Genomic DNA, 19,765 nt, shown 5'->3' on the forward strand with positions numbered 1-19,765 from the left:
GAGGGGGGGCACAGGGCTTTGGGGGGGGGTCTTTGAAGAAACCCACTCATGCGTTCGGCTGGTTGAGTTCAAGGGGCGGCGAGGGGGGGCTGGAATGGGTCAGGGGGGCTCTGCTGGGTGAGGGAGGGCTGCCCTGGGTGACTGCACTGAGGTTGTTCTGGTCATGGGGCTGTGCTGAGGTGAGTCAGGGGCTGCCCCGGGTGAGTGAGGGGCTGCCCTGAGACGAGGGGCTGCCCTGGTCTGGGGTCCAGTGTGCCCCCCCTGACTCAGCCAGAACCCTCTCAGCACCACCCTGCCAGCATCTCTGCAGGAAGGAGGGATGCTCTGCCCCATCCCCGGGGGTCCCGGGTGGGTTTAGGGCCATGCCCTGAGCCCCCCTGGTGCCCAGAACACCCTGAATGGGACCAGCCGTGCCCGCAGCCCCCCTCGCAGCTGGTGGGGGCCACGTGCTGCCGCACAAACGGGGAGGGGAGGAAGCGGGAGGCACTTTAATTTGGCTATTTAAAAATAAAGAAATAACGCAGGCTTTGAAAGCCCGGAGGGGTCCCAGCGGAGGGACCTCATCCCCCCTTCAAAGGCCGCCTCTGCTTTCTTCCCCCCGCTCACAGCACACAAAGGTGCACGAGCACTTTCGTCTCTGTGGAAAGACCTTTTTAATTGGTTCCAGGCAGAAGGTTAAAATCTCTCCCCTTCCCTGTGCGCTTGGCTAAGAGGGGAAAGGGGGGAAAAAGGGGGAGGCAGGGAGGAAAGGGTTGTATGGAAGCAAAACAATGTGAAGGGGCTGAGCTGGGGGGCACCCAGGGCCAGTGTCCCCAACAGGGGTCCAGGGTCACCGAGGGTGAAGGGGATCCAGGTGGGAGCAGGGGAGGCCCAGGGGGCTGTAGTGGGGGCACCAAGGGGGCTGTGCCAGGCTCTGGGGCAGGAGGTGCTCACAGGAAAAGGGAGATGCTGGGTGTGAGGTTGCTCAGTGCTTCCATGAGAATGCAGAGCGTGAGGGTTTCTGCAGATTCCTAAAAAAAGCGGGTGGAATGTGGTGCCTGGCGTCTTCTCATGGGGAGGAAGATAAGCAGAGCAGGAGGGCACCCAAGGGGCTGCTCCCACCTCCACGTGTGTCCCCATGACCACAGAGTACCCTTGGCACATTCCCATCCACAGCGGGGTGACCCCAGAATGGCATCCTGGAGCATCCACACAGAACCCAGCCCCTCACCACTCCCACTCCCATCCCATGTCACTGCCACTGCCATCCTCCTGCTCCTGCCATCCTTCCAATACTTCCATCCTGCTATTCCTGCCATCCTCCCTATCCCACCACCTTCCCAGCACTGCCATCCTCCCAAATCTTACCATCCTCCCAGCACTGCCACCCTCCCCGCACTGCCACCCTCCCAGCACTGCCATCCTCCCAGCATTGCCACCCTCCCAGAACTGCCATCCTCCCAAATCTTACCATCCTCCCAGCACTGCCATCCCCCTATTCCTATCCCAATCCTCCATCCTCCACCCCAATTACTGCCATCCTGCCATCCTCTTGATCCTGCCATCCTCCCAGCCCTGCCATCCACCCAGCACTTGGGTTTCCTTTCACGGAAGGGGGAGCTGAGAAAAACGCATCAATTATTGAGCCGGGGCGGCGAGCCCGCCGCGTGTCCTCCATCCTCCATCCCAATTACTGCCATCCTCTTGATCCTGCCATCCTCCCAGCCCTGCCATCCTCCCAGCACTGCCACCCTTCCAGCACTGCCATCCTTCCAAATCTTGCCATCCTCCCAGCACTGCCATCCTCCCAAATCTTACCATCCTCCCAGCACTGCCACCCTCCCCGCACTGCCACCCTCCCAGCACTGCCATCCCCCTATTCCTATCCCAATCCTCCATCCTCCACCCCAATTACTGCCATCCTGCCATCCTCTTGATCCTGCCATCCTCCCAGCCCTGCCATCCTCCCAGCCCTGCCATCCACCCAGCACTTGGGTTTCCTTTCACGGAAGGGGGAGCTGAGAAAAACGCATCAATTATTGAGCCGGGGCGGCGAGCCCGCCGCGTCCCCCTTGCTGATGCCGCTCAGGTAGAGCCGCGCGAGCCGCAGTCAGACACCTCTAACACGATTAAGCTGCAGGGCTCTGCCAGCGCGCTTCAAGGTCAACTTCTCTGAGGCTGACAAAAGGCACGGCGGGCAGCAGCTCCCCCCGCCCCCGCCCGGGGTGGCAGCACGCTGGGGACGGGCACCGGCAGCCCCCAGAGGTGGCAGCGGGACATGGGGAGCTCCAGGGCAGGGTGGTAGGGGTGCCACGGGGAGGGGGGTGCAGTGGTGGGGGTCCTGCTGGGATCAGGGTGCAGTGGTGGGGAACCCCACTGGGATCATGGTGCAGATGTGGGATTCCTGCTGGGATCAGGGCACAGTGGTGGGGTTCCCAGTGGGATGGAGATGCAGTGCTGGGGCTCCTGCTGGGATGAGAATGCAGTGGTGGTGTTCCTGCTGGGATCAAGGTGCAGTGGTGGGGCTCCTGCTGGGATCTGGGTGCAGTGGCCGGGCTTCTACTGGGATCAGGGTGCAGTGGTGGGGTTCCCACTGGGATGAGGATGCAGTGGTGATGCTCCTGCTGGGATCAGGGTGCAGTGCTGGGGTTCCTGCTGGGATCAGGGTGCAGTGGCTGGGCTCCCAGTGGGATCAGGGCACAGTGGTGGAGCTCCTGCTGGGATCAGGGTGCAGTGGCTGGGCTCCCAGTGGGATCAGGGCACAGTGGTGGAGCTCCTGCTGGGATAAGGATGCCGTGCTGGGGATCCCACTAGGAACTCGGTGTGGGGCTCCCAAGGCCAGGACAGGGACCCTCCGTGCCCCTCTGCAGCAGATCTGCTCCTGGCATGCCGTGAGGCAGGAGTGGGTCCAGCCCGGCTGCTGCACGTGGAGAGGGAATTGGATCCAGATGTTTCCCCCAGCAGCCGGAAACCTTCCCCCATCTCGGCAGCCCTTCCACCGCCACGCAAGGCCCTGCTGGGGACCAGCTCTGGCCAGCATGGAGCGGTGCCAGCGGGGCTGGGATCCACCCCGGCATGGCACAGGCAGCAGAGGGACCAGGCAGCTCGGGAGGGGACGGGGTGGCAATGCCAGCTCTGCCGTGGTGCTCCTGCACTTGGCGTTTGGGTACTCGCAGTGACAGGTCAGCCAGGCTGGCACAGCCACACTCCAGCCCCTACTCATCCTCATCCTGCTCGTTCCCTTCAAAAACCACCCTGCTTTCATGCACAGTGAAGGAGGGACAGCCAGCCCTCCCACACTCCACGAGAATTCCCGGCAGGAGAACAGGGATGGGTGCCCACCAGGATGAGTGCTCTCTGGAGTGGACACCATGCCAGTCAGAAGGCAACAAAGCCATAAAAAACCCCAAACCTAAGCAAGGGAGGACCCAGCTCCAATGTGGCTGGGCTCCCAGTGGGATCAGGGCACAGTGGTGGAGCTCCTGCTGGGATCAGGGTGCAGTGGCTGGGCTCCCAGTGGGATCAGGGCACAGTGGTGGAGCTCCTGCTGGGATAAGGATGCCGTGATGGGGATCCCACTAGGAACTCGGTGTGGGGCTCCCAAGGCCAGGACAGGGACCCTCCGTGCCCCTCTGCAGCAGATCTGCTCCTGGCATGCCGTGAGGCAGGAGTGGGTCCAGCCCGGCTGCTGCACGTGGAGAGGGAATTGGATCCAGATGTTTCCCCCAGCAGCCGGAAACCTTCCCCCATCTCGGCAGCCCTTCCACCGCCACGCAAGGCCCTGCTGGGGACCAGCTCTGGCCAGCATGGAGCGGTGCCAGCGGGGCTGGGATCCACCCCGGCATGGCACAGGCAGCAGAGGGACCAGGCAGCTCGGGAGGGGACGGGGTGGCAATGCCAGCTCTGCCGTGGTGCTCCTGCACTTGGCGTTTGGGTACTCGCAGTGACAGGTCAGCCAGGCTGGCACAGCCACACTCCAGCCCCTACTCATCCTCATCCTGCTCGTTCCCTTCAAAAACCACCCTGCTTTCATGCACGGTGAAGGAGGGACAGCCACCCCTCCCACACTCCACGAGAATTCCCAGCAGGAGAACAGGGATGGGTGCCCACCAGGATGAGTGCTCTCTGGAGTGGACACCATGCCAGTCAGAAGGCAACAAAGCCATAAAAAACCCCAAACCTAAGCAAGGGAGGACCCAGCTCCAATATCTGGGTGCACATGAGTTGGGGAAGGGCTGACAGGTGGCTCCAACAATGGGGTGCACGACACAGGTCACCCCCAACACCACTCCTGAGGGGTCTCCCAAAGGACACCACATCCACAGGTCCCTGTCACCACCTCATGACATCTCCTGCTTTGGGGAGGGTTCCCAGGGCAGTGGGATGGGGATGCAGCTTTCTGGCCCTGCCACAAGAGTGAGGGAAACCACCTAAAAATCTCAAAAACCCATCTGAGAAGCCAGAACCCAAACTCCTCCCCTTACCCATTATTTAAAGCCCATCCAGCTCCCAAGTCCTCAAGGATGCAAGAATCTCAATTACCATTAAAAGAATGCGTTCCTGCTCCTCCATTACGGAGAAAAGCATGAAAACCAACCCCTGGGAATTCCACAACTCTAGAAAGAAGAAAAATAAAATATTCATGTAATTTAGATTATTTAAAACGTGGCAGTTGGTAAACCAGTCTCTGCACTGGAGGGAACTGGGGGAGTTCACACCTTGCAGAAGGCCAGGACTGGGTCAGGGCTGGAAAACCCAGTCGTGGCCACCCAGATCTCGGGCACCCCGGGCACCCCACACCCAGGATCCGGCATTAAATGGGTTTTTAAACACCTCTGAGCTTGTGGGATGCAGCACTGCAGAAGGACAGTGGGTTATTTTTATCGTTGCATTAGTTCCAGTTTAATTGCAGGGATGTCATTAGCAGCATGGAGCAGGGTCCAGGCACGGGGATGCTGATGTTGGTGTGTCTGTCCCAAACCCCGTGGATTGAGACCCTGCATGTGCCTCTCCTCCCACCAACAGAGCTTGGTGACAATCAGGGACAGGAACCATTGACCAGGGACAGAGCCAGGAGCCATCAGCCAGGGCTGGACCTTCCTGACTCATCCTCTCCTGGCCCAGACACTCCTCCTCCTCCAGCTCCACCCAGCAGCTCCAGGGAAGAGGATTGTGGCTCCCTCCAGACCTCCCTCCTCCTCTTCCTCTCTCCCAATTCCCTCCAGCGCTCCACAATTGGGAATTCTCCTGTTGTCCCTGGTTCTCCAGGCCTGGGGTCCCTCGTGTCCCACCAGCCTGGGACCATCCCCCCTCCTGCTCCCTTCACCAGCCCCTCTCGAAATTCCCACATCTCCAACAGGGCCAAACACCCCTGGTTTGTGCCAGAGCCAGAGGCCGGGATCTCTCAGGTCACCCAGAGCTGGGACACACACTCAGCTCTTCCCTTGTCTGCTCCCAGCAGGAAACCTCCCACTGGTGCTGACCCGAGACCTTCCCAGCACCGAGCTGAGCTAATCCCGGGTTTCACACCCCAAGGGGCTGGGGGATGGCACTGCCATCGCGGGGACCCTCTGCTGTCCCTGTCTGCTCTGGGCTCACACGGGGCAGGAGAGCACAGGGGAGCAGAGCCACTGCTGAGAAACCACCTTGGAGGAATCCAAAGCTGCCCAAAATGGCACACGGGAATGGGGACACAGGAACTGCCCTCCCATGCCTGCCAGGTGTGTTTCCAATGGCTTATCTCCACCAGGAAAACCAGGATTGTGCTGCCCAGAGCTTTGGATCATGCCCAGCACAGTGTCCCCAACCCACCAGGGACTGACCACCCCCCAGCCAGGCCCTGCAGCCCCTTCCCAGCCCAGCAGCCCCCAAAATGCCAGATGGGATCGGACACAGGGCGTGGGATTTGCTGGGGGTGGTTTCCCATGGAAGCCTCTGAGCAGGTCGAGGTTGCCAGAGGTGCCCAGGCAGGCAGGGCAGGGACGGGCAGTGCCACAGGAGGTGACAGTGGCTTAATCCCAAACTAGGAATGGCTGTTAGCAGGGAAAGCCTGGCCAAGGTGGACACACTGGGGAGGGAGCCGGGATGCAGAGCTGGGATGCAGAGCTGCACCCCACGCTCTGGGACACCCCTGTACCAGTGCCCCTCCACCAGTGCCTCCCAGTTCAGCACTGGGGAGGTGACTCCTGGCAGGGACAGGGCCACATGGCTCCTGCAGAGACCAGTGATGCTGTCGGGTGGATTTGCTTTATAGGGTCAGGAAGGAAGGAACCAACCCGGAGATATTTAAGTGGCGTTTCGCCATCGGAAAAAATTAGAGTCACAATATTAATTAATCCTCAAAGCACTTTACGAACATTAACTAATTAAGCCTCCCAACCCCTCTGCGAGGTGGGAAAGGTATCATTGTCCTCATTTCACAGCTGCAGAAAACCAAGCACACGGAGGTGACGTGACTTGCCCAAGGTCGCTGCAAACCAGGCAAAGGTGGGAACAGGTTCCCAAAATCTGCACCTCGCTCCTCAGCAGGACAGGACCCAGCAGTGCTGGGCATCCTGCAGCCCAGGAATGCTGGATTCCAGCATCCTGAGCCAGGTCCCAGCATCCTGACCCCCACCCAGGGCAGGGTGGAGAGGGACAAACCAGGACCCGTATCCCCAAAGGGACATCCTGGGGGAAAATCCCACCAAACCCAGGGGCAGGGAGTTAAAACAGAAACCACTGAAGGGTTTTATGGAAAGCCCCACCGACCCCGTGTGGTTTAAAAGCGATTAGAGCCCTGCCTGGGTTATCAACCAGCGTCTCAATCCCACGGCATCGATCCGGATAATAGCCGGCAATTGTTCAGATACAATATCATAAAGTCACTTTAACTACAGCCATAAAGCTTCCCCCGCCTGCAGCACCGCTGGGCTCCCTGCGTCGTGCTGGGGACAGCACCAGGGCCCTGGCACTGCCAGCACATGCTCAGGGCTGAGGATGGTGGGGGGACCCTGCCAGGACCCCCTGAACAGGGACAGGATCCTCAGGGATCACTCCCCGCTTCCCCTGCTGGGAGTGGAGGGAATGTGGACCCCCCACCCCAGGGCTCCCCTTGGTGTCGTTCCTGGGAATCTGCAGTGCTGGGGCTGGGGAGCTCCAAGGCAGCCGCTGACATCTGATGTTTCAAGTTTTAATCCGTGGGATTGATGGGAATTGAGAGAAATGAGGGGTTCTCCTAAATGTCCCTGTACAGCAGCCTGGATCCCCCTGCTCCCCTGGTTTGTCATTGTCCCAATACATGGAGCTCCTGGCTGGGCAGTGTCAGGATCTGGCTCCTTCACCTCCTTCCCACCACCAGCCCCCCATCCCAGGGTGCTCCCACTCCGTGCTCCCTACCCTGGGTCACCGGGAGTGCCACTGGAGAACAGGGCTCCGGAGGATATCAGTGGAGAACCCCGCCAGAGAACCCAGATTCCTCACCCGCCGCTTCCTCACCCACCGCTTCCCACTGCTTAATGAGCACAAAATATTTCCATGTTGCCAATTACTTGGTTCGTTTGTGCTGCTGCGGGCAGCGCCGGCGCAGGGAAAATCCCCCCCGGAGCTGGCCTGGCCCCCAGGGAGCAGGGAGAGCCCTGGCTGGGTATCCCCAGGGCTGAGCATCCCCTCACCACACACCCTGAGACCCCCCAGCCCCTCACCCCGGGGTACCGCCATCAGCAGCCTCCTATCGACATTCCCGCGTCCCCAGTGACATTCCCATGGCCCCAGCGTGACACAGTGGGAAAGCAAGCCCTTGCTTTAAACAAACCTTTGAGGGATTTAGAAAAGGCTTTGGAAACCCTTTTTCAGTTGTCCCCCAGCAGCAGACAATGGTTTGGGGCCCAACCTGTTGGTGCCACTTTCCAGCACAGAGAAAACCCCGAGCGGCACCAGAGATGTGCCAACCTCAGGCCATCCCAGATGGGTCCATCCCTGCTCCCATCACATCCCCAGGCAGGATTCCCAGCTGGAGCCCTGTCCCCTGGCCAGAATTGCTGCTGTGACCATCACCACAAAACCATTCCAGCAGGTCGATCTTGAGAGCCGCGTTCCTCCCACCTGCACCCATAAATCCTCCCTCCAACTGGAGCAAGGAAGTGATTTATAAGGTGGAATAAATATTACAATGTTTAAGGAAAAATATTAAAAAGTCACAAAAATCCATCCAGGTGGATTTCCCTCCCATGGGAATGGGGTCTCGGTGACACCGGGATTTTGGGGCAGTGAGGGAAGAGGCTGGGAAGAGGCCAGAATTAATTGGACTCTGGCGCTGCCAAACCACCTGGATGTGGGATGTACACTGGAACCAGCCACAGATGTGAGCCACCACACAGATCCCAAACCAGTGTGGAAAGAGCTGGGGGGCTCCAGTCCCTCCTCATGGAGCCCTGGGCTCTGTGGACATGAACAAGGGACTTCACTGCACATCCCAATCTCTGCTCCCATCTGAAATTCCCACATCCAGCCCCGGAGCGGGCGGACGCGCTGTGCAGCAGGACATGGCGCTGTGAGAGCCATGTCCTTCTCCATCTCTCAATCACTCTACCAACATTAATTCCCTAATTTAGCCCCTGGCAGCAATCCTCACCTTACCCACGGAGAAACTGAGGCTGGGGGAGGGAGAAGCCATTTGTCTCCAGCTAATGAGCTGGAAGCCGGATCCAGGATCACCCCCAGCTTGCAGGACGACAATCCCTGCTCCTGATCCAAAGCTTTCTATCATAAAAGACAACACTATGATTTATGATTATCATTACTCAGCTTTGAAATGGAGTCCAGATTTTCCTGGAGTCCATATCCCAGCTGTGACACTGGGCCCCGGACATTCCCTCGCTGCCAGCACTCTGCATCCCAATGTCGGGAAAAGCCAAGGAACAATGGAAAACTGCAGATGGCAGCAGGACGAGCCAGGAGAGGCAGCGGTTGGGTGGCTGGAACTGAGGTCCACTGACCCCAGGACCCATCACAGAGAGGGGAAAGCTGGGAATGCCAGGAAGAGCAGGCAGGGAAAGCCAGGAGCTGGTCCGAGCTGAAGGTCGCTCGCGGCAATGCGCGTTAGGAAGGCCGGCACTGGTTGGGCTGGATGCTTCCTCCAGAGCACACATCCTGCAAAAGCAATCCCTGTTCCCAAACCTGCTTCCAACTCTGCCAATTTAGCCTTAAATCCCACCTCAAAGGGTCAGAAGCAATTCCAGGGCCGTGGCGGGGCACATGATGCTGGTGTTCCACAGGACTCGGCACCCGCGCGGCTCTGGCCAAACCAATCCCCGCGACCCTGTGGTGATCCAACGGAGACGTGGATGGAGCTCGGAGCCAGAAGCCATTTCTATTTCAGACAGGCTTGGAAACTACACAGGAGCACCATTTTGACCAGCATTTACAGCCAGGGCAGGTGCCAGAATTCCCGCGTGCCGGTGGCGTACCCGACGGCGGTTCTCCAGCAATGGGACAGTCACAGGCACAGCCCGGCAGGGCCACGGCTCCATCCCGAGTCTCTCAGCCAGAGCCAGAGAGCAGCAGATTCTCCCAACCACCCAGCATGAAAGATCTTGAAAAAACCAAGGAGAGAGCCTGGAGCATTCGCAAGATCGACACCAAGCCCTGGAGCATGAGACTGTTCCTGAGGGAAGAACCTTGCAAGGTTCAGGATAACAGTAATTTCCCAAATAAAGGATTTTGCAGCTGACCCAGCAGCAGCATGGGGAGGGGACGGGGGAGAGTCCTCACCCTAAAATGTGGATCCCAGGAGCTCACCCAGGGGCGAGAGAGCGGCCAGACACACAAAGAGAGAGAATTCCAGTTACAGGATTTGTACACGTTTTTTAAAATGCAGAAAAATGGTGGAAAAGAAGGAAAATGCAGAACAGAGCAATGGGAAAATTGAAACATCCGAACACCAGGAGGGAGGGAAACGCTCCAGAGAGAATCTTTTCCCAGCAGCATCTCTCCCACCTCCCACCCCACTCCCCTCGATGCCCTGCTCGGTCGGTGCTGAGAATTGGGTGAAATTTGGAAAAGCCCCATTAGAAGGGTCAGCACATCAGCCCTGACTCAGGCAGCCCCAGTGCAGTGCTGGGTAAAAATAAAACACAATTTTTGGGCACAATGTAAGAAGAAGGGGTCGGTGAGCAAACCAGGAAGGTTTGTAGAATTCCAGCGGAAAGACCTGGATATGGAAAAAGCTGATATTCTTAAGGTGAAGGGGTAGAACGGCTGACAAAAGGTCCTTTAGATTTCAGGGAAAAGGGAAAATAACGGCTGTTGTATTATATAAAAGCACCAACCATTCCAAAATAACCTTGGAATAAAAACGCCCATCCCAAAACAGGGCGGCTTCGCCAGCACAGGGTGGGGATGGAGGGATGGAAACGGACACACGGACACTCGGACACGGCCCAGGCAGCTCGGCCAACCCAGCCCGGCACCGCTCTGCGATCCGGCGCCGCCGGGGCTGTGCCAGCATCTCCCAACCCTTCGGAAGCCGGGTACCCCCGGCCCTCCCCGCCGTCCCGGGGGGCTCTGCCCCGCGTTTTTCCACTCAATTTCCTTCCCGCGTCGGCAGGAGATAAATCCCTCTGCTGAGGCAGGCGGCCGGAACGGCAAAGCCAGCGGTGCCAAGTTTAATAAGCAACCCTGATCGAGAATCCAGATAATAATTGGGATTATCGAGCTGGCTGGGAAAGAGCTTCCTCAGCTCCTGACGGCACCCGCGCCCGGCACCCGGGTGACAGTGACACCCGCAGGGTGCCCAGTGGGGCTGGGACATTGATGGGAGACCGGGATGTTCCTGAGGAGCAGCGGAAGCCCATCCATCACTGAATATTAAAATAAAATCAAAATAAAACACCCCTTTTTGAGTGTTCCATATACAGTCAGAACCTGCGGCATAAAGAGCCTGTGCCCCCCAAAAAAATTCCATGGGAAGACCTTGGGGGCCCCAGCTCCATCCAACCTCTGCAGGAGCTTCCCTGCATCCCAATTTTTGGCGGGGACACACGGAGCCGACACCGTCCCAGCACCTGCAGAGAAACTCAGCCGCTGAAATAATCCCGTCGCGCTTGAATTTTGTGCAGGGCACGAGGTCCAGGGGCTTTCTTTCCTCAGTGGAAACAGGATTGGAAAAGGAAAGAATTGGGATTTCTCGAGTTCTCTACAGGGTCAGGCTGATTTTATTTTACTGAAAATATAAATAGGGTTTTTGATAAATAATAATAAAAAAAAAAGACAGTCTAAATAAAACCCCCCTGGAAGACATGGCACGGAATCCGGAATCCTGGCAGGAAGAGCTGTAGCTGGGCTGAGTGCTCTGGAATATTTGTATTTGCTGTCTAAACACTTTATCTCTTTCCCAGCACATGGGTGAGTTTTGCTCCCGTGTAATGTTCAAGGAAAAATAAACCGAGACGGATAATTCCTCCTCTTCTGCAGATAGAAAAAGAAAAATCCGGCAAAACTTGGTTGCATTGGGGAAAACAGCAAAATATTTCCAGGGAAATTCAGCCAAACGCCAAGGAAATAGATGGAGGAGGCAATGGGGATGTGGTGGGAGGAGGAAGCTGGGGATGGAATGGGGCTTCCCCATTCCCAGTCATTAAAAACCCCATAGCCATTTATCCCCCTTTTTTCCCAAAGTCAGCGGCGCTGGGAATTGAAGCCGAGAGAGGTTTGGGTTTGGACAAAAGATCCGAAATCCAGAGTTGGATTCCTGGGGGGCTTCGGGGCTGGTGGAGAAGGAGCTGAAACAAAAAGTCCATTCCTGGAGTCGAACAAAAAAAAAAAGAGTGATGGTGTAAAACTCTGCGGATCCTGGGAACGCTTCGGCAGCGCAGTGGGAATACCAGGGGTGGGAATACTGGTGTTAGGAACACTGGTGGTGGGAATACCAGTGGTGGGAATATCAGGGATGGGAATACTGGTGGTGGGAATACCAGGGGTGGGAATACCGGTACTGGCACCCACAGGGAGCCGTGGCTCCGGGTCCAGCACCGGGATGGTGTTTGGTGGGATTGACCCGGCACGGAGAGCTCTGGCGTTTGCACAGACACACGCGTGTGCTTGGAGGTTCACAGCTGCAGGGAAAACGGGAAAATCCACAAAACATGGCCAGAGAAGCTGGAAACATCAAGGAAAGAGGAAAACTGGGAGGTCAGGAAGAGGTGATGCGCTGAGGGAGCGTAGGGATGTATCCCACAGGATCCCACCCGTGTCATAAGTTTATCCCATGGGATCCCAAGCACGGGGAGCTCCGGCATTTGCACAGACACACGCGTGTGCTTGGAGGTTCACAGCTGCAGGAAAAACGGGAAAATCCCACAAAACATGGCCGGAGAAGCTGGAAACATCAAGGAAAAAGGAAAACTGGGAGGTCAGGAAGAGGTGATGCGCTGAGGGAGCGTAGGGATGTATCCCACAGGATCCCACCCGTGTCATAAGTTTATCCCATGGGATCCCACCCCAGCGCAGATGTATCCCAAAGGATCCCACCACAGCACGTGTGTATGAAAACGGGAAAATCCACAAAACATGGCCAGAGAAGCTGGAAACATCAAGGAAAGAGGAAAACTGGGAGGTCAGGAAGAGGTGATGCGCTGAGGGAGCGTAGGGATGTATCCCACAGGATCCCACCCGTGTCATAAGTTTATCCCATGGGATCCCACCCCAGCGCAGGTGTATCCCAAAGGATCCCACCACAGCACGTGTGTATCCCACCATAGCACAGCCCCATCAGGACAGGTTCAGCCCTGTGGCCGTTCCTCTCCCAGCAGCAGCATCACTCGCTGCTCCGCTGGGCCTTGGGAAGCAAACATGGGAAGAGGGGAAAAATTTAAAAGGGGAGGAATTAAAAAAAAAAAAATTTAAATCCCTGTTTCTGAATCTGTCTCCCATTATCCCAGCTCAAAATGAAGGATGTGTCCTAAAGGTGACACCTGTCCCAGACAGGGCTGGCAGGGAGGTGTCACACCAAGGGAAATGCTGGGAATGCTCCGAGGCTCCGAGCACCAACACCATCCCACCTTGCCAAAATCCACAGGGCTTTGATTTCTCCACGGGTTTGGGGCTCAACAGGAAAATTTTTGCAAAACCACTTCCCAGCCGCCCTTTAGGATGAAGCTTCAGGCTGGCAGCTCCATGGCCGTGGATCTCCCCAGCACCAGCCCCAGTTCACACCGTCGGGCAGCACAGCTGAATCCATCGGGTGACCCCGGTGGTGACCCCAGCCCTGCCCTCACCCCCTCCCAGCACAGCTCACTCACATCCCCTCACAGCCCCCGCTCCGCTCTTTTGAGCCGGGAGCCTCATTAGGAGGTAATTAGCTCCGGAACAATGGGAAGCTCTTTAGCAGCCCAGGCACAGCGGCAGCAACAAGCCAAGGGGGAAAGAGGGAGGAGAAATAAATAAATAACAACACTGCGACCACCCGGGAACAAGCCAGGATGGAGCAGGGACACGGCTGGTGCTGCCGGACGGGCTCCATCCGACTGCCCTGCTCTCAGTTTCGTCCCTTCCTGCTTTTCCATCCCTTTTCCTGCCGGGATCAAACCAGCCCCGGCGCATCCCACACCCCATGGGCGCCATTTCCCCAACACGGCTCCTGGCCAGTCGGTGGGAACAGCCATGGGGTCCCCAAATCCAGAAGGGCTGAGCTGGTGGCAAAGAGTTTGGAACCACAGATAGCCCTAAACACAGCCCTGGTTTTGGGGAGGGCTTGAAAAATGCCTCTGGAATTCATCTGGCAAAGGCCAAAGTGGCCGCCGGCTAACACCAACACTTCGGCAGCTCTGGAGAATCATGGAATCGCTTGGACTGGGAAAGAGCTCCAAGATCTTGATTCCCAGCCATAATCCAGCCTTGGAAGCACGGTGCTTCCTCCTGGATTTGTAGAGACCAAACAGGGCCCGGTCCCGTTTTTGGGATGGATCTCCAAGCAGAGGGAAGCGATCGGACGTCGGGATGAGCATTGGGTCATGGCAAAGGGGGAAAAGGAACTGAAACACCTCTTAGGGGCTGCAGATAACAGTGCTCCGAGCTGCTCACCTTCCATAAATCCCATTAAATCCAAGGAAGTGGGGCAGGATCTCTGCCCCAAGTGGGGAAAACCAGCTTGGATCGAAACGGAGCCTCAGAAATCACGATTAATATCTAACACAAAAGAACCGAAATTGTCACCATCAGGAACGAGGAGCTATTTAAGGAACAATTGCTGCAATTTTCCAGCCAACCCAGCAGCTGAACCTTGTCAGGCACAGGCAGGTATGGCTCCAGCCAGCTCCTGATGTGGCACTGGGATGGACACAGCCAGACAGCCCTGGAGCCAGGTAAACCCACAGCCAGAAAGATCCTGGAGCCCCCAGGTAGGAATTCCAGGGGAATGTCACACAGGGGTGGCACAGCATTGCCAGACAGGGGAGGTTTTGGCATTGGATTATTTGTGTGTGCAAAGTGTATTTATGTGGGGGGGGTGTGTGTGTGAATAAACACCCACATATGTAAATAAACAGATAATTTATATAATAGATATAAACATATTTGCATGTAAATATATATAAATCTACATGTATATAAACACAAGTGTCCTTCTTTACACAGCAGCACTTCCAAAGCTTTCCAAGGTACCCGAGGGCATCTCTCACCCCCTGGACTGTTCCCACTGCCCACCCTCTGCGTGTCCCCCCCGACCAGGACACCCTGGGATCCAGGGGGGATTCTGGGCACCGTGTGACCCTCCTGCAGCTCCGCACGCCCCCAGCCCATCCTCGCATTAGGATGCGGCGCATGGCCGGCATTTGGATACCAAATGTGCAACCAGCAGGGAATGTAATTGCGGTCCCTGGAAAGGGACAGGCGGAGACGGAGACGGGCACGGAGAGAGAATCCTGTCAGCGACGCCGGCCCGGTGGTGTCTGCTCTCCATTAACCACTCGCCGCAGCCCTGGGCTGGTGAGGAATTGCTAACACGGCTTAACGGGCTGGAAAAGAGGGGTGGGAAGGGCTGGGAGTGATCTCGGCACAAAGGGAGAACAGAAGGAGGAAAACTAAAAGAGCAGGAATTGCACAGGACGAGGCCGAGCGCTGGCACACCCAAACACACGGAGAGGGGCCTCGGGCTGATGGTGGTACAGGAACAACCCGAGTGCCAGGGTGAAAATCCACATTAAATCACTAAAAGGGGGAAACAGGGCATGTTTCTTTCAGGGGCTGATGTGGGCCCCAGTATGATGTTCACAGGAGCAGGGAGGGGAGACACAGAGAACTGGGGATATGTAGCAGTGAGGGTGACCCCAAAAGTCTCAACCAAAGCAGGACACAGAGGTTTTGGGATCCAGCCCAACATGGAGACATGGGTGGGATCGCCCAAGCTGAGCCCTCTCACTCAGCCACCCCTCTGCAGCACCAAATTCCCCTGGAAAAAACAGATGTGGCATCCTCTTCACTCCCTTGATGGAGAAGTGGGACATGCAGCCGCCAGCGGTCTGGCCACAGCCCCTCGTGACACAGGTGGGCAAGTTGGCCCTGGCTTGGGTGGTCAGTGGGTCACAGCCACGGCTTTCCTGGCCACGGCCACCGTGCTCCAGCCTCTTGGACAAAGCACCAGCGACCGGCAGGCGCCAGGGCTGCAGCTCTAGGGGATGGGAATGCAGGAAAAAGGGGAACAAAATCCAATGGGATTGGGAACATGATCGAAATCACCTCCAAGATGTGCCCCACTCACCTCAACTCCACCGCTACTGTGGCAGAGGCACCTTTCCCCCCTAAAGTCCTGCTCTGCCATCACCGCTGGCCCTGAGCATCACCTGGCTCTGTAAATCCCCCAGCCAGAAACCATTTCTCTGGTTCTCGATCCTGGGATTGGGGAGTGCAGAGGAGCAGAACAGAAATCCCAGCTGTGCTCACAAACCACACCGAAAAATAATACAGAAATCAGCAAAAGAACGGTTCGGAGGCAGCGCCGTGACCTCGACGTTAAACCAGGCCACGGGCACGATCCCGCCCGGTCCCGGGGATCTGTGCCATGAACGGAGGGAGGAGAACCCCTGTCACTCTGCACATTCCTGCCATGGATCCAGGCACACGCAGTGACCACGGGATTGCTGCAGGAACACCGACCAGCATTCAGGAATGATGATTCCCTGCCCGTCACCCGGCTGTCGGCAGAGCGGGGGACGGCAACAAATCCCAAACCCTTCATCCTTCCTTTGCCTCCCAGGGGTTTCCAGCATGGCCACGAGACCATGGGTTAGGATCACAGGCCTGGGGACCTTCTGAGGACAGGTCACTCCTTCCCACAGACCCTTTCCCCCATAGCATAGAGGTTTTCCCAGATCCCTGATTTTTTGTCGCACGGTGCCGCGTGCCGAGACGTTCACCCTAAACCCACTGCGGTGGTGGGGGGTAATGGGGGCAAAAACTGGACACCCAACCCACTGGTGATGCTGGACACTCCAGCACACCCAAATCCAGCTGGTTGGCCCCAAGGAAAATCCACCCTGGAATCCTACGGGTGAGGGGCTCCTGCACCACCAGCCAGAAAACACGGAGTGACGGCGGGAAGAGCCCTGGGTGTCGTGGCAGACCCCTGCCCGCAGTGCCAGACCCCTGCCCACGGTGCCAGACCAGGGAGGAGCCCCAAGGTCCCATCCACGGGCACATCACCCTGGACAAGACCAATGGATCCACCCATGACCGGCCCAGCCATGGCCAACAGATCCACACCCGGAGAGCGACCATCGGCAGCGCCTGTACGTGCCACGGAGCAAAAACCCACACTTCCACATGGTAACAAAACTGCCCATTATTATATAATTCTACCTTCATCATCCTTCATTTTTTTTCCTGGATAAGCCAGGAGTTCCATCCAGCCAAACGTTTTCCTAGCGCATCCTTACAAAATCATTTAAAAATAAAAATAAACCTTGTAAATCCACAGCGACTGGTTAAATCTCTCCCCAGAACAGGGAAATTGCAGCATCCCGAGGTACCACTTATTTTTAATTTAGCCCCAATTATGAAATATAGAATTATTCTAATCTGGGCAAATCATATCGACCATGAGATTTATTCCTGTCTTTTATAAAATATAGATTGCTGTATAAACCTGAGGAAAAATATTTAGCGGCAGAGAAGGTCTGTGGGTTCAAACAGGACATTTTAACCTTGGGTCTTTTCCCCCTTTTTTTTTAAACCCCTTTTTATTTCCCCCTTACTAAATGAGGTGTTGGTGGGGGGATGAAAGAATGAAAACAAGCGACCAGAACACAGAGAAATACATTTTTTTCTTCATTTTTAAGAAAGAGGCGGTCTTGTAGTAACTCCAGAGAAAAAATAAACCCACCGCTGGGTTCAAAAAGGGAATAAGCAGGAAACTCAATGGCAATTTCAATCTTTGCAACCCCTAATAAATTGCCTCGAATTCCGAGAGCCGAAAGCGCAGGCGGGGAGCGCTGGCGACACGGGGCGCTCCCACATTGGGGAAATTTGGGTCACATCCCGGAGCCAGGCGCTGCGGACGTGCCTGCTGAACCCACCAGCCATTGTCTGCTCTCCCCTCCCAGCCCCTCGCGCTTCCCTCCACTCCATTTTTATTTTCCCCCCCTCCTCGAAAATATTTTCCCTGCCAACAGCAGATTTAGAAATGTATAAATATATATGGGATAATGATCCACCGTGGATTTTTCGAGGAGAAATTCTCGGCGGCTTCTACGAGGGGGCGAAGGGGATGGAGCCGGCGCCATCACCGGTGCTGGGTCCCGGGACGCCCGTCACCAGCGGCCAAGGGGCTGCTTTTGGCTCTTGGCACCACTGTCGGCACCCCTGGGTGCCAAATCCCATCCCCAGGAACCCCTGGGTGCCAAACCCCGAACGTCAGAACCTTTGGGCGCCAAATCCCAGCCATGGGAGCCTTTGGGTGCCAAATCCCAGCCACCGCCCCAACCACCCTCATTTCCAGGATGTCAGAGTTGGACTGGGGGGGAGACACACCTCACACATGTTTGGCATTTGGGAGAAAAAAAATACAAAGTGTGGGAGCATGGGGGGGGAGCACCAAGAGCTGAAATCAAAAACTTCGCAATGGGCAAAAAAAAAAAAAAAAAATTAGGAAAAAAAAATATAGTTCCCTGGCTCTTACAATCCCCCACAAAAATGTGAGGGAGATAATAAAATCCATATGCACCGCAGGCGGCCCACGACGCAGGCACCACCGCCAAGGAACCACCACCAAGGCACAAAGGGACGGGCTCGCCCCAGTTTTGGGGCAGACAGAGGGGCACGGGTGGGTCCCCGCAAAGGGACGTGTGGAGGTTGGATGGACACCAGGTGCTGCTGAGGGTCCTTGGCCCCGTGCACGTCCCAGCGCCGAAACACCGCCAGGAACTTTACCCAGCTGCACTGGTGTCATCGAGGGAGAGGAGGTGGCACCGAGGGTCCCCTCGTGGATGGCAGCAGGGGATGGGGCACCCGGAGCTGGAGGAGCTGCCTCACGTCCCTGGCAGCCCTGGGGACAAGGACCAGGCCACGCCGTGCCCCACAAGGCCACTTGTCACACAGGGATTGAGGGGGACAAAGAACCCCCTGCGTGACCCAGAAAACAGGACAGCCCAAAGCCGGGGGTCACAGGGGCTGCGCCCGCCAAGCTCGTCCCTCACCACTCACAGACACTGCCAGGCTTGGGAGAACTTTGAGGAATTTTGGGGGAAACGGGGATTTGATGGCTGGTGTTTGTTTTTACAGGAATCCCCACAAACAGACCCCAAAGAGTGTCCCCAACAGGGAGAGCAGGGGGTCCCAAGGGTCCCAACCACCTGAGCATTCCCAGAGCAGAATTCCTCCCGCTTCCAACTCACCAGCAGTTTTGGGTTCCTCAAAATCATAAACAAAGAAATACGACAGAAACAAAACTCTTGCCCCCAAAGAAAAAACACTTGGTGGGGAAAAAACACACAGGAAAAAATTGAAATTCCAACTGGAGTCAGGAAACGAAGCCAACTATGGGGATTGCACTTCCAGGATGGGAATGACCCGGGAGCAGCAGGGCCGGCCATCCCCAGCTCCACACGCCCCGTGCCCCCCTCAGGCCCGTTTTACCATTTCCCCCCCAAATCGTTCTTTCCGACTCCCCCGCAGCCGCAGCCGCCGCTTTGGGCGGATTTCGGGGTTTTTTCGCAGAACCTTCATCCCCGGAGAGGGACCGTGGGGAGACGGGGTGGCGGGGGGAGGAACTTGAACTTCCCCGAAGTTGGGCGCAGAGGGGCCGGGGGGGCCGAGCCGCAGCCCCCGCCGCCCCCGGGAACGCGCCCCGCGCCCGGCGATGCTCCCGGCGCTGCCGCAGCCCCCGGGGACGCTCCGCCCGGGGCCCCGCGGGAACTTTCGTGGGGGAGGGAGCCCCGGGGACCACCCCCCTCCCCGGGGCCGCCCATCCCGTTCACCGGACCCCACCGGGGGCTCGAGGGGGGCCCGACCCGCCACGGGCGGCGGCGGCCGCTGTCACCGAGCGGCAGCGGGCGCTCGGCGGGTTTGTATACGCGGGGAAAACACCGACTGGAACTCGGGCGCCGAGGCCGCCCCCGCCGCCCCCCGCCTCACCTGGGATTGCTCCGGTTCCAGTAGACGGCGAACCGGTCCGAGATAACTTTCCCGGTCTCGTCGGTCCAGACGCAGACGCCGAGCAGCGCGGCGAGCAGCGCGGCCGCCCCGCAGCGCACCATCGTCCCGGCGGGCGGCGGGCGCGGCTCCGGCCGCTTCAGGGGGCGGCGGGGCCCTGGGGCCG

At 57.3% G+C, this 19,765-nt stretch overlaps 1 protein-coding gene across 1 annotated transcript in view; it reads right to left on the minus strand.

The window, feature by feature from the left end:
* EFNA2 (ephrin A2) overlaps positions 1-19,746 on the minus strand; it is a 39,204-nt gene extending 19,458 nt beyond the window's left edge. The window contains exon 1 of the mRNA XM_041416525.1: positions 19,582-19,746. Within this exon, the coding sequence (XP_041272459.1) occupies positions 19,582-19,703 (122 nt within the window). The 5' untranslated portion in view covers positions 19,704-19,746. The remainder of the gene's footprint in view (positions 1-19,581) is intronic.
* Positions 19,747-19,765: the final 19 nt, after the last annotated feature.

Source organism: Onychostruthus taczanowskii, unplaced genomic scaffold (genome assembly GCF_017590055.1).
Source record: "Onychostruthus taczanowskii isolate IOZ18803 unplaced genomic scaffold, ASM1759005v1 scaffold106, whole genome shotgun sequence".
NCBI classification, from domain to species: Eukaryota; Metazoa; Chordata; class Aves; order Passeriformes; family Passeridae; genus Onychostruthus; species Onychostruthus taczanowskii.